The 13,447-nt window shown below is 39.4% G+C and overlaps 1 protein-coding gene across 4 annotated transcripts in view; it reads left to right on the plus strand.

Moving 5' to 3' along the window:
* The window catches only part of FAM81A (family with sequence similarity 81 member A), a 131,932-nt gene that overhangs the window by 71,821 nt on the left and 46,664 nt on the right, over nt 1-13,447 (plus strand). For 2 of the 4 annotated variants that reach the window (XM_081229004.1, XM_081229003.1), the window contains exons 2-3: nt 6,212-6,279; nt 7,868-8,141. In XM_081229004.1, the coding sequence (XP_081085130.1) occupies nt 6,233-6,279; nt 7,868-8,141 (321 nt within the window). In that variant the 5' untranslated portion in view covers nt 6,212-6,232. Of the gene's footprint in view, nt 1-6,211; nt 6,309-7,867; nt 8,142-13,447 lie in introns of all 4 variants that reach the window. The other 2 variants (XM_081229005.1, XM_081229006.1) reach the window with 1 other exon arrangement.

The raw sequence follows: 13,447 nt of genomic DNA on the forward strand, positions 1-13,447 counted from the left end.
GTTTCCATCTCCAGGCTATTGTAAATAGAGCTGCAATGAACATTTTGGTACATGACTCTTTTTGAATTATGGTTTTCTCAGGGTATATGGCCAGTAGTGGGATTGCTGGGTCATATGGTAGTTCTATTTGTAGTTTTTTAAGGAACCTCCATACTGTTCTCCATAGTGGCTGTACCAATTCACATTCCCACCAGCAGTGCAAGAGTGTTCCCTTTTCTCCACACCCTCTCCAGCATTTATTGTTTCTAGATTTTTTGATGATAGCCATTCTGACTGGTGTGAGGTGATACCTCATTGTAGTTTTGATTTGCATTTCTCTAATAATTAGTGAAGTTGTGCAGCTTTTCATGTGCTTCTTGGCCATCTGTATGTCTTTGGAGAAATGTCTGTTTAGGCGTTCTGCCCATTTTTGGATTAGGTTGTTTGCTTTTTTAATATTGAGCTGCATGAGCTGTTTACATATTTTGGAGATTAATCCTTTGTCTGTTGATTTGTTTGCAAATATTTTCTTCCATTTTGAGGGTTGTCTTTTCGTTTTGTTTATGGTTTCCATTGCTGTGCAAAAGCTTTTAAGTTTATCAGGTCCCATTTGTTTATTTTTGTTTTTATTTCCACTATTCTAGCAGGTAGGTCAAAAAAGATCTTGCTGTGATTCATGTCAAAGATTGTTCTTCCTATGTTTTCCTCTGAGAATTTTATAGTGTCCCGTCTTACATTTAGATCTTTAATCCATTTTGAGTTTATTTTTGTGTATGGTGTTAGGAAGTGTTCTAATTTCATTCTTTTACATGTAGCTGTCCAGTTTTCCCAGCACCACTTACGGAAGACTGTCTTTTCTCCATTGTATATCCTTGCCTCCTTTGTCATACTAGTTTACCATAGGTGTGTGGATTTGTGTCTGGGCTTTCTATACTGTTCCATTGATTTGTATTTCTGTTTTTGTGCCAGTACCATATTGTCTTAATTACTGTAGCTTTGTAGTATAGTCTGAAGTCAGGGAGTCAGATTCTTCCAGCTCTTTTTTTTTCCCTCTCAAGATTGCTTTGGCTATTCAGGGTCTTTTGTGTCTCCATACAAATTTTATGATTTTTTGTTCTAGTTCTGTAAAATATGCCATTGGTAATTTGATAGGGATTGCATTGAATCTGTAGATTGCTTTGGGTAGTATAGTCATTTTCACAATATTGATTCTTGCAATCCAAGAACATGGTATTTCTCTTCATCTGTTTTGTGTCATCTTTGATTTCTTTCATCAGTGTCTTATGGTTTTCTGAGTACAGGTCTTTTACCTCCTTAGTTATGTTTATTCCTAGGTATTTTATTCTTTTTGTTACAGTGGTGAATGGGATTGTTTCCTTAATTTCTCTTTCTGATCTTTCATTGTTAGTGTATAGGGATGCAAGAGATTTCTGTGCATTAATTTTGTATCCTGCAACTTTACCAAATTCATTGATTAACTCTAGTAGTTTTCTGGTGACATCTTTAGGATTCTCTATGTATAATATCATGTCGTCTGCAAACAGTGACAGTTTTACTTCTTCTTTTCCAATTTGTATTCTTTTTATTTCTTTTTCTTCTCTGATTGCCATGACTAGGACTTCCAAAAGTATGTTGAGTAAGAGTGGCAAGAGTGGACATCCTTGTCTTGTTCCTGATCTTAGAGGAAATAGTTTCAGTTTCTCACCATTGAGAGTGATGTTTCCTGTGGGTTTGTCATCTGTGGCCTTTATTATGTTGAGGTAGGTTCCCTCTATGCCCACTTTCTGGAGAATTTTTATCATAAATGGGTGTTGAATTTTGTCAAAAGTTTTTTCTGCATCTATTGAGATGACCATATGGTTTTTATCCTTCAGTTTGTTAATATGGTGTATCACATTGATTAATTTGCATATATTGAAGGATCCTTGCATCCCTGGGTTAAATCCCACTTGATCATGGTGTATGATCCTTTTATGTGTTGTTGGATTCTGTTTGCTAGAATTTTGTTGAGGATTTTTGCATCTATATTCATCAGTGATATTGGTCTGTAATTTTCTTTTTTTGTAGAACCTTTGTGGTTTTGGTATCGGAGTGATGGTGGCTTTGTAGAATGAGTTTGGGAGTGTTCCTTCCTCTTCAGTTTTTGGGAAGAGTTTGAGAAGGATGGGTGTTAGCGCTTCTCTAAATGTTTGATAGAATTCACCTGTGAAGCTATCTGGTCCTGGACTTCTGTTTGTTGGACGATTTTTAATCACAATTTCAGTTTCATTGTTTGTGATTGGTCTATTCATATTTTCTATTTCTTCCTGGTTCAGTCTTGGGAGGTTATACCTTTCTAAGAATTTATCCATTTCTTCCAGGTTGTCCATTTTATTGGCATAGAATTGCTTGTAGCAGTCTCTTTTGATGCTTTGTATTTCTGTGGTGTCTGTTGTAACTTCTCCTTTTTCATTTCTAATTTTATTGATTTGAGTCCTCTCCCTCTTTTTCTTGATGAGTCTGACTAAAGGTTTATCAATTTTGTTTATCTTCTCAAAGAACCAGCTTTTAGTCTTACTGATATTTGCTGTTGTTTTCTTTGTTTCTATTTCATTTATTTCTGCTATGATCTTTATGATTTCTTTCCTTCTGCTAACTTTGGGTTTTGTTTGTTCTTCTTTCTCTAGTTCCTTTAGGTGTAAGGTTAGATTGTTTATTTGAGATTTTTCTTGTTTCTTGAGGTAGGATTGTATTGCTACAAACTCCCCTCTTAGAACTGCTTTAGCTGAATCCCATCAGTTTTGGATCGTCGTGTTTTCATTGTCATTTGTCTCTAGGTAGTTTTTGATTTCCTCTTTGATTTCTTCAGTGATCTCTTGGTTATTTAGTAACATATTGTTTAGCCTCCATGCGTTTGTGTTTTTTACATTTTTTCCCTGTAATTTATTTCTAATCTCATTGCATTGTGGTTGGAAAAGATATGATTGATATGATTTCAGTCAAATCAAGGAAATCATTGATATGATTTCAATTTTCTTAAATTTACCAAGGCTTGATTTGTGACCCAAGATGTGATCTGTTCTGGAGAATGTTCTGTGTGCACTTGAGAAGAAAGTGTAATCTGCTGTTTTTGGATGGAATGTCCTATAAGTGTCAATTAAATGTATCTGGTCTATTGTGTCATTTAAAGCTTGTGTTTCCTTATTAATTTTCTGTTTGGATGATCTGTCCATTGGTGCCAGTGCCGTGTTAACGTCCCCCACTGTTACTGTGTTGCTGTCAATTTCTTCTTTTATAGCTGTTAGCATTTGCCTTATGTGTCGAGGTGCTCCTATAGTGGGTGCATATATATTTATAATTGTTATATTTTCTTCTTGGATTGATCCCTTGATCATTATGTAGTGTCCTTCCTTGTTTCTTGTAACATTCTTTATTTTAAAGTCTGTTTTATCTGATATGAGTATTGCTACTCCAGCTTTCTTTTGGTTTCCATTTGCATGGAATATCTTTTTCCATCCCCTCACTTTCAGTCTCTTATGTGTCCCTAGGTCTGAAGTGGGTCTCTTGTAGACAGCATATATATGGGTCTTGTTTTTGTGTTGATTGAGCAAGCCTGTGTCTTTTGGTTGGAGCATTTAATCCATTCACATTTAAGGTAATTATCAATATGTATGTTCCTATTACCATTTTCTTAATTGTTTTGGGTTTGTTTTTGTAGGTCCATCTCTTCTCTTGTGTTTCCCACTTAGAGAAGTTCATTTAGCATTCGTGGTAGAGCTGGTTTGGTGGTGCTGAATTCTCTTAGCTTTTGCTTGTCTGTAAAGTTTTTGATTTCTCTGCTGAATCTGAGTGACATCCTTGCCAGTTAGAGTAATCTTGGTTATAGGTTCTTCCCTTTCATCACCTTAAGTATATCCGTGCCACTCCCTTCTGGCTTATAGAGTTTCTGCTGAGAAATCAGCTGTTAACCTTATCGGAGTTCCCTTGTATGTTATTTGTCGTTTTTCCTTGGTTGCTTTTAATAATTTTTCTTTGTCTTTAGTTTTTGTCAATTTGATTACTATGTGTCTTGGCACACATAGTAATCTTGGGTTACTAATCTTGTTTCTCCTTGGGTTTATCCTGCCTGGGACTCTCTGTGCTTCCTGGACTTGGGTGGCTATTTCCTTTCCCATGTCAGGCAAGTTTTTGACTATAACCTCTTCAAATATTTTCTCGGGTCCTTTCTCTCTCTCTTCTCCTTCTGGCACCCCTATAATGTGAATGTTGGTGTCTGCATTTCTTTTCATTCTTTTTTCTTATTCTGTTCTGCGGCAGTGAATTCTGTCATTCTGTCTTCCAGGTCACTTATCTGTTCTTCTGCCTCAGTTATTCTACTGTTGACTCCTTCTACTGTGTTTTTCATTTCAGTTACTGTATTGTTCATCTCTGTTTGTTTGTTCTTTAATTCTACTTGGTCTTTGTTAAACATTTCTTGCATCTTCTCGATCTTTGCCTCCATTCTTTTTCCGAAGTCCTGGATCATCTTCACTGTCATTATTCTGAACTCTTTTTCTGGAAGGTCACCTATCTCCACTTCATTTAGCTGTTTTTCTGAGGTTTTATCTTGCTCCTTCATCTGGTACATAGTCCTCTGCCTTTTCATTTTGTCTATCATTCTGTGAATGTGGTTTTCTTTCCACAGGCTGCAGGACTGTAGTTCTTCTTGCTTCTGCTGTCTGCCCTCTGGTGGATGAGGCTATCTAAGAGGCCTGTGCAAGCCTCCTGACGGGAGGGACTGGTGGTGGGTAGAGCTGGGTGTGGCTCTGGTGGACAGAGCTCAGTAAAACTTTAATCCACTTGTCTGATGATGGGTGGGGCTGAGTTCCCTCCCTGTTGGTTGTTTGGCCTGAGGCGACCCAGCACTGGAGCCTGCAGGCTCTTTGGTGGGGCTAATGGCGGACTCCAGGAGGGCTTACGCCAAGGAGTACTTCCCAGAACTTCTGCTGCCAGTGTCCTTGTCCCCGCGGTGAGCCACAGCCGCCCCCCACCTCTGCAGGAGACCCTCCAACACTAGCAGGTAGGTCTGGTTCAGTCTCCTATGGGGTCACTGCTCCTTCCCCCTGGGTCCTGTTGCGCACACTACTTCGTGTGTGACCTTCAAGAGTGGAGTCTGTTTCCCCCTGTCCCGTCGAAGTCCTGCAATCAAATCCCAGTAGCCTTCAAAGTCTGATTCTCTGGTAATTCCTCCTCCCGTTGGTGGACCCCCAGTTTGGGAAGCCTGACGTGGGGCTCAGAACCTTCACTCCAGTGGGTGGACTTCTGTGGTCTAAGTGTTCTCCAGTTTGTGAGTCACCCACCCAGCGGTTATGGGATTTGATGTTATTGTGATTGCACTTCTCCTACTGTCTCACTGCGGCTTCTCCTTTGTCTTTGGACGTGGGGTATCTCTTTTGGTGAGTTCCAGTGTCTTCCTGTCGATGATTGTTCAGCAATTAGTTGTGATTCTGGTGCTCTTGCAAGAGGGAGTGAGCACACGTCCTTCTATTCCGCCATCTTGAACCAATCTCCAGTAATGAGATATTTTTAAAACTATCCAATTTTGTTCAGATTTCTAATGCATTGTGATGATCAACTCTTCCTTATATATGCTTGATGTAATATGAATGATTATATCTTACAATACAGTTTCAAGGTTTTATTATTTTTTAATGTCTTTATTGGAGTATAATTGCTTTCAGTTTTAAGGTTTTAATGAAGAGTATCATTCTCATTCTCTTAGTGGATAGATAAGTTCCCCCAAATCAGATCCCATTGATCATGCATTGTTTTGTTAAGATTAATTTTTAAATAATGCTCTTATGCTACAGAATTTACTAAATTTGCTGAGATCAAATTTCCTAGCGTAGTTTCCTGTACATTCCTGTGGAGAAGTACAGGACTGACTAAGCCTATTGAAGAAACTATATTGTTTCTTTAAAAGTGGTTTCTCAAGCTTGAGATGCAGATATGGGGTGAGAAAGCTTAAGGAAACTCCATTTGACAGTCCTTGTTGATCTATCTAGCAGAAGCATTTTGATGTTTGATTCTTTTCTCCTTATTTAGAGACATCTTCTGTTTCTATTGTATATAAGATATAAGGTATTTAATAATATAATTGATCAGCATGGCAGCATAATTTTTGATCCCCTTAGTAAATTAATAATAAGCTTTAGAGGTCATTTAAGTTCTAGATGTAAACCGTTAAATAATGTAATGCTTATTTTTTCAACAGATGTGAATTATTAAAAAGAAAATGGCCCAACGGAGCACTGTATTTCCTTCTCTTGTCACCGAGGAAAGGTATAATATATGGAAAATATGCATCTAAGGTATACTTTTTCTTTCCACCAATTCCATGTGGGCTGTTAGTGGGTGTGATCATTATAAAAGAAGCCTTATGGCTGTTACATTATCCAACAATGACTTTTTTCGAGGGCAAGAGTAGTACTGTTGTGTCCCCTCTCTGGCTTCTGACTTGTAGGATACTGTCGACTATTCAGTGACCCTGACAGTTGGAGATTTCACAGTAGCCCTTTAGTACAGTTGCACTTCTGGTCAACAGTGAAATGAACCTCTGGAGGTTTGGGGGCTGATACCCCTGCTAACCCCTTTATTTATTTATTTTAAAAAATTTATTTGTTTGGTTGTGCTGGGTCTTAGTTGCAGCAGGTGGGCTCCTTAGTTGAGGCACACGAACTTAGTTGCAGCATGCATGTGGGATTGAGTTCCCTGACCAGGGATTGAACATGGGCCCCCTGCATTGGGAGTGCAGAGTCTTAACCACTGCGCCACCAAGGAAGTCCTCCTGCTAACCCTTTTATTTATTTTTATTTTTAAAAACAAATTTATTTATTTATTTATCTATCTATCTATCTATCTATTTATTTATTTATGGCTGTGTTGGGTCTTTGTTCTGCGCACGGGCTTTCTCTAGTTGCGGCGAGTGGGGGCTACTCTTCGTTGCAGTGCGTGGGCTTCTCATTGTGGTGGCTCCTCTTGTTGTAGAGCACAGGCTCTAGGTGCGCGGGCTTCAGTAGGTGTGGCATGCAGGCTCAGTAGTTGTGGCTCGTGGGCTTTAGAGCACAGGCTCAGTAGTTGTGGGACACAGGCTTAGTAGCTCCGTGGCATGTGGGATCTTCCTGGACCAAGGCTCACACCTGTGTCCCCTGCATTGGCAGATGGAATCTTAAACACTGTGCCACCAGGGAAGTCCCTGCTAACCCTTTTAAATCAGAAGTGGCGTGTCCATAGGCCAAAATTGGCTCATAGAAGTACATTGTTTGGCCTGGATCATCTTAAATACTTTTTTAATGAATTGTTAACATTTTTAAAAATCAGGTGACTTCACATACAAGCCTACATTTCCTGCCTCTTGTTGAAATATCACATGATCTGGAAAAATGGATCTGCATTCCCAGATGGTCACTCATGGGTGGAGCAGAATTGTGGCTCCCTTTAGTTGAGGAATGCCCTGTCAGTTCTCCAAAGTCCCCACCACTCCCTAGTTTATTCTCTGTGGTGTGCTTCACTCATTTATGTCCCCTGCCTGACCCTTGTAGGCATTTGAGTTTGTAGCCACTGCTTTAGAGGGAGGGAGGAGAAGGGCATGTCCGGCAATTTTGTTAATAAGCTTTGATCTTCCAGCCTCTTGCTTTGGGAGGTCATGGAGCCTGCTACCAGCGCACTTAACTCTCTGGGGACCATTGTTTAAAGTTGCTGCCTGGCTCACCAAGAAGACTCTTCGGGGGGTAGAAACCCTGCCTCAAATCCCATTTAGCTTGTAGGGATAGATAATTTGCCTCTCCTTTTCTGGGGAGTCTTGAATCTGGCTTTAAAAATGACTTTTTCCCAATTGACAACTCTAGTAACGTGGGGCTCCCTTCCGTAGGCGAGTTAGAACGATGCCCCGACACAGCCAGTCCCTGACCATGGCACCCTACTCATCTGTAAGCCTAGTGGAGCAACTGGAAGACAGGATCCTCTGCCACGAGAAAACCACGGCCGCCCTCGTGGAGCATGCCTTCCGGATCAAAGACGACATCGTCAACAGCTTGCAGAAAATGCAAAACAAAGGGGGAGGCGACCGCTTGGCCAGGCTTTTCTTGGAGGAGCACATCAGAAACATAACTGCCATAGTGAAGCAACTGAATCGGGATATCGAGGTAAGGCGTGTGGAAGTCAGGTGGGCTGCATTCCTTTCCACAGACCTGTTCCACGTCTAATGCGTCCCTCCCAAGCAGTACTGTGTTCAGACCAAAGCTGTCTGTCTTGTCTAGTCTTAAGGATTGCCAAGGAAACAGCTTGAACAAATATATTAAATGTATTCCAGTATTTGATAGCAGTTACTGTCAGTGTTATTTGTGTTTAATCTCAGCGTACCTTGCTGATTACTAAATCACTTTTGTTTTGTTTGGCTCTCAAGGGAAAGAGAGGAGAACCAGTCAAATAGTTTCCCTGTAATACCCTTCATGTAGCTGAAGACAGCTATTAAATCAATTACTAGGTCAGCCTTTGCTGCTTCAGATTAAGTGTTTCTAGGTCATAATGATTATATATAATACAGCTTATTACTCAGACAATCTAGGGATGTGAATTGCTTCTCAGACTCCCTTTTATTGCTTTATTTTTCTCTAAAATGAACCCAATAAAAAGTCAATATTGTCTGTTTTTAGAGTTTGTAAATATACTGCTTTTTATGGAGCAGTCGCAGGGACCACAGAATTTAATTCAGAAAGCTTAAGATCATATAGGGCCTGGGCTGACGTCACTGAATAATGTCAGTATCCTACATGTGTAGTTTGAAAATGTATGAATAAAAGATATATGGCTAGATTAAGGAAAATCTTTATTTCACATCTTGGAGATTGTTTTTTGTTTTTTTGGTTTTTTTGGCTGTGCCACGCAGCCTGTGGGATGTTAGTTCCCCATCCGGGGATTGAACCCGCTCCCTCAGCAGTGAAAGCGTGGCGTCCTAACCACTGGACCACCAGGGAATTCCCTGGATATTGTATTTTAGTTATGCTTCCTGAAATCAAGACTCATTTTTTTTGAAGTTATGCTTCCTGAAATCAAGACTCATTTTTTTCCGATGTCAGATTTTTATTTATTTATTTTAATAGCTTTATTGAGGTATAACTTAAAAGCCACAAAAATCCACCCATTGTAAGCATACAATTCAGTGATTTGTAGCAAATTAATAGAATTGTGCAACCATCAACACAGTTCAGTTGTAAAACCTTTCAATCACTCTGCAAATTTATATAAGCCTGTTTGCCAATAATCCCTCCTTCCACCCCAGACCCAGGCAACCACTAATCTGCTTTCTGTCTCTATAAGTAATTTGTCTTTTCTGAACATTTTGTATAAATGGAATCTTACAATCTGAAGTCTTTTGCATCCGGCTTCTTGCACTTAGCATAATCTTTTTGAGGTTCAGCCATGTTCTGGCATGTATCAATATTTCATTTGTATTTATGTCCCAGTAGTATCCTATTGTATGGATATGCAGCATTCCTTTTATCCATTTATTAGTTGATGGACATTTGGGTTGTTTCCAGTTTTTAGCTGTTGTGAATAAAGCTGCTGTGAACATGTGTACACGTCCTTGTATGGAGATATATTTTCATTTCTCTTGGGTAAATTGCTAGGCGTGAACTTGCTGAGTCTTGCAGTAAGCTTGTGTTTAACTTTTTAAAACATAGCCAAACAATTTTCCAAAGTGGCTATACCATTTTACAATCCTACCAGCAATGTGTGAGGGTTCCAGTTTCTCCACATCCTCACCAACACTTGCTATTATCTGTCTTTTTGATTATAGTCATTATAGTGGATGTGTAGTGGTATTTCATTGCACTATTAATTTGCATTTCCCTAATGACTAATGATGTTGAGCACTTTTTCATGTCCTTATCAGTCATTTGTGTGTCTTCTTTAGTGAAGTGTCTACTCGAGTCTTCTGCCCATTTTTAAAAATTATTTTTTTATTGTGTGTAAGATATTTATCACTTTAACCATTTCAAAGTGTGCAGTTCATTGACATTAATTACATTCACAGTGTTGTATGCAACCATCACCACTATCGGTTTTCAAAACTTTTTGATTATCCCAAACAGAAACTCTGTTACCACTAAACAATAATTCTCCATTCCACTCTCACCTCAAGCCCCAGGTGACCTCTGTTCTACTTTCTGTCTCTATGAATTTCCCTATTCTAGGTATATCACATAAGTGCAATCACACAATATTTGCCCTTTTGTGTCAGGGTCATTTCACTTAGCGTAATGTTTTCAAGATTTATCCATGTTGTAGCATGTGTCAAAATCCATTTTTTTTTAATTTAGTAATTTATTTTTTATATATTTATTTATTTAGTTTTGGCTGCTTTGGGTCTTCACTGCTGCACATGGGCTTTCTCTAGTTGCGGCGAGTGGGGGCTACTCTTTGTTGTGGTGCACGGGCTTCTCATTGCAGTGGCTTCTCTTGTTGTGGAGCATGAGCTCTAGGTGCACGGGCTTCAGTAGTTGTGGCACTTAGGCTCAGTAGTTGTGGCTCACGAGCTCTAGAGCGCAGGCTCCGTAGTTGTCGTGCACGGACTTAGTTGCTCCGCAGCATGTGGGATCTTCCCGGACCAGAGCTCGAACCCTTGTCCCCTGCATTAGCAGTCGGATTCGTAACCACTGTGCCACCAGGGAAGTCCCAGAATCCTTACTTACTTACTTACTTACTTACTTACTTACTTACTTACTTACTTACTTACTTACTTACTTACTTACTTACTTATTTATTTATCTATCTATCTATCTATCTATCTATCTATCTATTTATCTATCTATCTATTTATTTATTTATTTATTTATTTATTTATTTATTTTGCGGGACGTGGGCCTCTCACTGTTGTGGCCTCTCCCGTTGCGGAGCACAGGCTCCGGACGCGCAGGCTCAGCGGCCATGGCTCACGGGCCCAGCCGCTCCACGGCATGTGGTATCTTCCCGGACCGGGGTACGAACCCATGTCCCCTGCATCGGCAGGCGGACTCTCAACCACTGCGCCACCAGGGAAGCCCCCCAGAATCCATTTTTAAATTAGATTATTTGTCTTGTTATTGAGTTTTAAATTTTCTTTATATAGTCTAAATAAAGGTCCCTTATCAGATATGTGATTTGCAAAATATTTTCTCCCATTCTATGGCTTGTATTTTCATTCTTCCAATGGTGTCTTTTGAAGCACAAATTTTATAAATTTTAATGAAGTCCAGCTTATCAGGTTTTTTTATGGTTTATATTTTTGGTGTTGTGTCTTAAGAACTGTTTGCTTGGGGCTTCCCTGGTGGCGCAGTGGTTGAGAGTCCGCCTGCCGATGCAGGGGATGCGGGTTTGTGCCCTGGTCCGGGAAGATCCCATATTCCGTGGAGCGGCTGGGCCCGTGAGCCATGGCCGCTGAGCCTGCACGTCCAGAGCCTGTGCTCCGCAATGGGAGAGGCTACAACAGTGAGAGGCCCGCGTACCGCAAAAAAAAAAAAAAAAAAAAAGAACTGTTTACTTAACCCAAGGTCACAAGGCTTTTCTGCTCTGTTTACTTCAAAAGTTAATTTTAGTTTTTACCTTTAGGTTTATGATCCATTTTGAGTTAATTTTCATGTATGAAGTGAGATTAAAGATCTAAGTTAGATTTTCCTTGAATATCATATGAAAAAAATTTATGATTTTCCCATTTGTCCCTTTGTTAAAAAAGAATGGATCATAAAATTTAAGGGTTAATTTCTAAATTCCCTTGATCTTTATGGCTTTCCTATGCTAATACCACATTGCCTTAATTTCTAGCTTTAGAGAAATCATGATTTCAAATCACTTTGAAATCATGTAGTGTAAGTCCTTCCACTTTGCTCTTTTTTTCAAAATTGTTTCAGCTATTCTAGGTCCTTTGCATTTTCATATGGATTTTAGGGTTAGCTCGTCAGTTTCTATAAAAAGCCTGCTGAGGGCTTTTCTGGTGGCGCAGTGGTTGGGAGTCCGCCTGCTGATGCAGGGGGTGCGGGTTCGTGCCCCGGTCCAGGAGTATTCCATGTGCCGCGGAGCGGCTGGGCCCATGAGCCATGGCCGCTGAGCCTGTGCGTCCAGATCCTGCGCGTCCGGAGCCTGTGCTCCGCAACGGGAGAGGCCACAACGGTGAGAGGCCCACATACCGCAAAAAAAAAAAAAAAAAGCCTGCTGAGATTTTGACAGAGACTGCTTTGAATGAGATCAATTTGGGGAGAATTTCTATCTTAATATTGAGTCTTCGATTGTTTCAAAGAATCAATTCTTGGTTTTATTATCTTTTCCTATTTGCTTTTTTGCTTTATATTTCATTGCTTTCAACTCTATATTGTTTCCTTTTTCTCTGTTTGCTTTAGTTTAGTTTGTTTTTCTTTTTATAGTTTCTTAATGTGGAAACTTAGGGAATTGGTTTGAGATCTTTCTTCTTTTCTGATAGTGGTGTTTAAGCCATAATGTGTCCTCCAAGCACTGCTTTGGCTGCTTCCATGAGTTTTGGTATGTTGTGTTTTTGTTTTCATTCAGTTCAAAATATTAAAGTTTCCCTTGTGATTTCTTTCTTTGGCGCATGTGTTACTTAGAAGTGTGTTATTTAATTTCCAAATGTTTGGGGTTTCCCCAAATTTATTTCTGTTGTGGATCTGTAATTTAATTTCACGTGGGCAGAGAACATACTTTGTATATTTTTAATCTCTTTAAATTTATCGAGACTCTTTTTCAGTTATTGAAATGTCCAGTTTTTATTGTTGAATTGTCTATTGCTCCTTTCAGTTCTGTCAGTTTCACTTCATGTATTTTGGGGCTTTGTTGTTACGTGTGTATACACTTATAATGTGTATATTTTCCTGAGGTAGTGATTCTTCTGTCATTATAAGATGTCTCTCTTTATCTCTAGTAATATTTCTTGTCTTAAAGTCTATTTTGTCTGATATTAATATAGCTATTCTGGCTCTTTTATGGCTACTGTTTGCATAGTTGATTTCCTTTTTTGATGATTCTCACTCAGCTTATACCTAAGTGAGGTCCTAGTGTACCACATGATTAACAATTTTCACTGTCCTTTCAGATTACTGCATACACTTTACTAAGGACAGAGATTTACTCAGAGTTGTACTCTAATTTAAGTACATTTGTCTTCAGGGTTCTAAAATTTCTGGTCTATCCTTCTTTTGATGTTTAAAGAAAAGGACCATATGTTTATTATAAGGGGATGTCGTGGATCTTTGTTGCTTTGGTGACTGATGGCATCCATTCCAATTTCTTTGGGTCATAGCAGTTTTATTTCCCTTTGGAGCTTGAAATCTGTACAGAGTGTTCCAGTGACAGGAGTGCCATCCCTGCAGCTGTACCTGTAGGATGCTGGGCAGTGGTTCCTGCTGCTTGGACCCTAGGAAATACCTTTTCTTTTCTTTTTCTTTTTTTTTTTTTTTTTTTT

This window comes from Mesoplodon bidens, assembly GCF_964165515.1.
Source record: "Mesoplodon bidens genome assembly, chromosome: 3".
Classification (NCBI taxonomy): Eukaryota; Metazoa; Chordata; class Mammalia; order Artiodactyla; family Ziphiidae; genus Mesoplodon; species Mesoplodon bidens.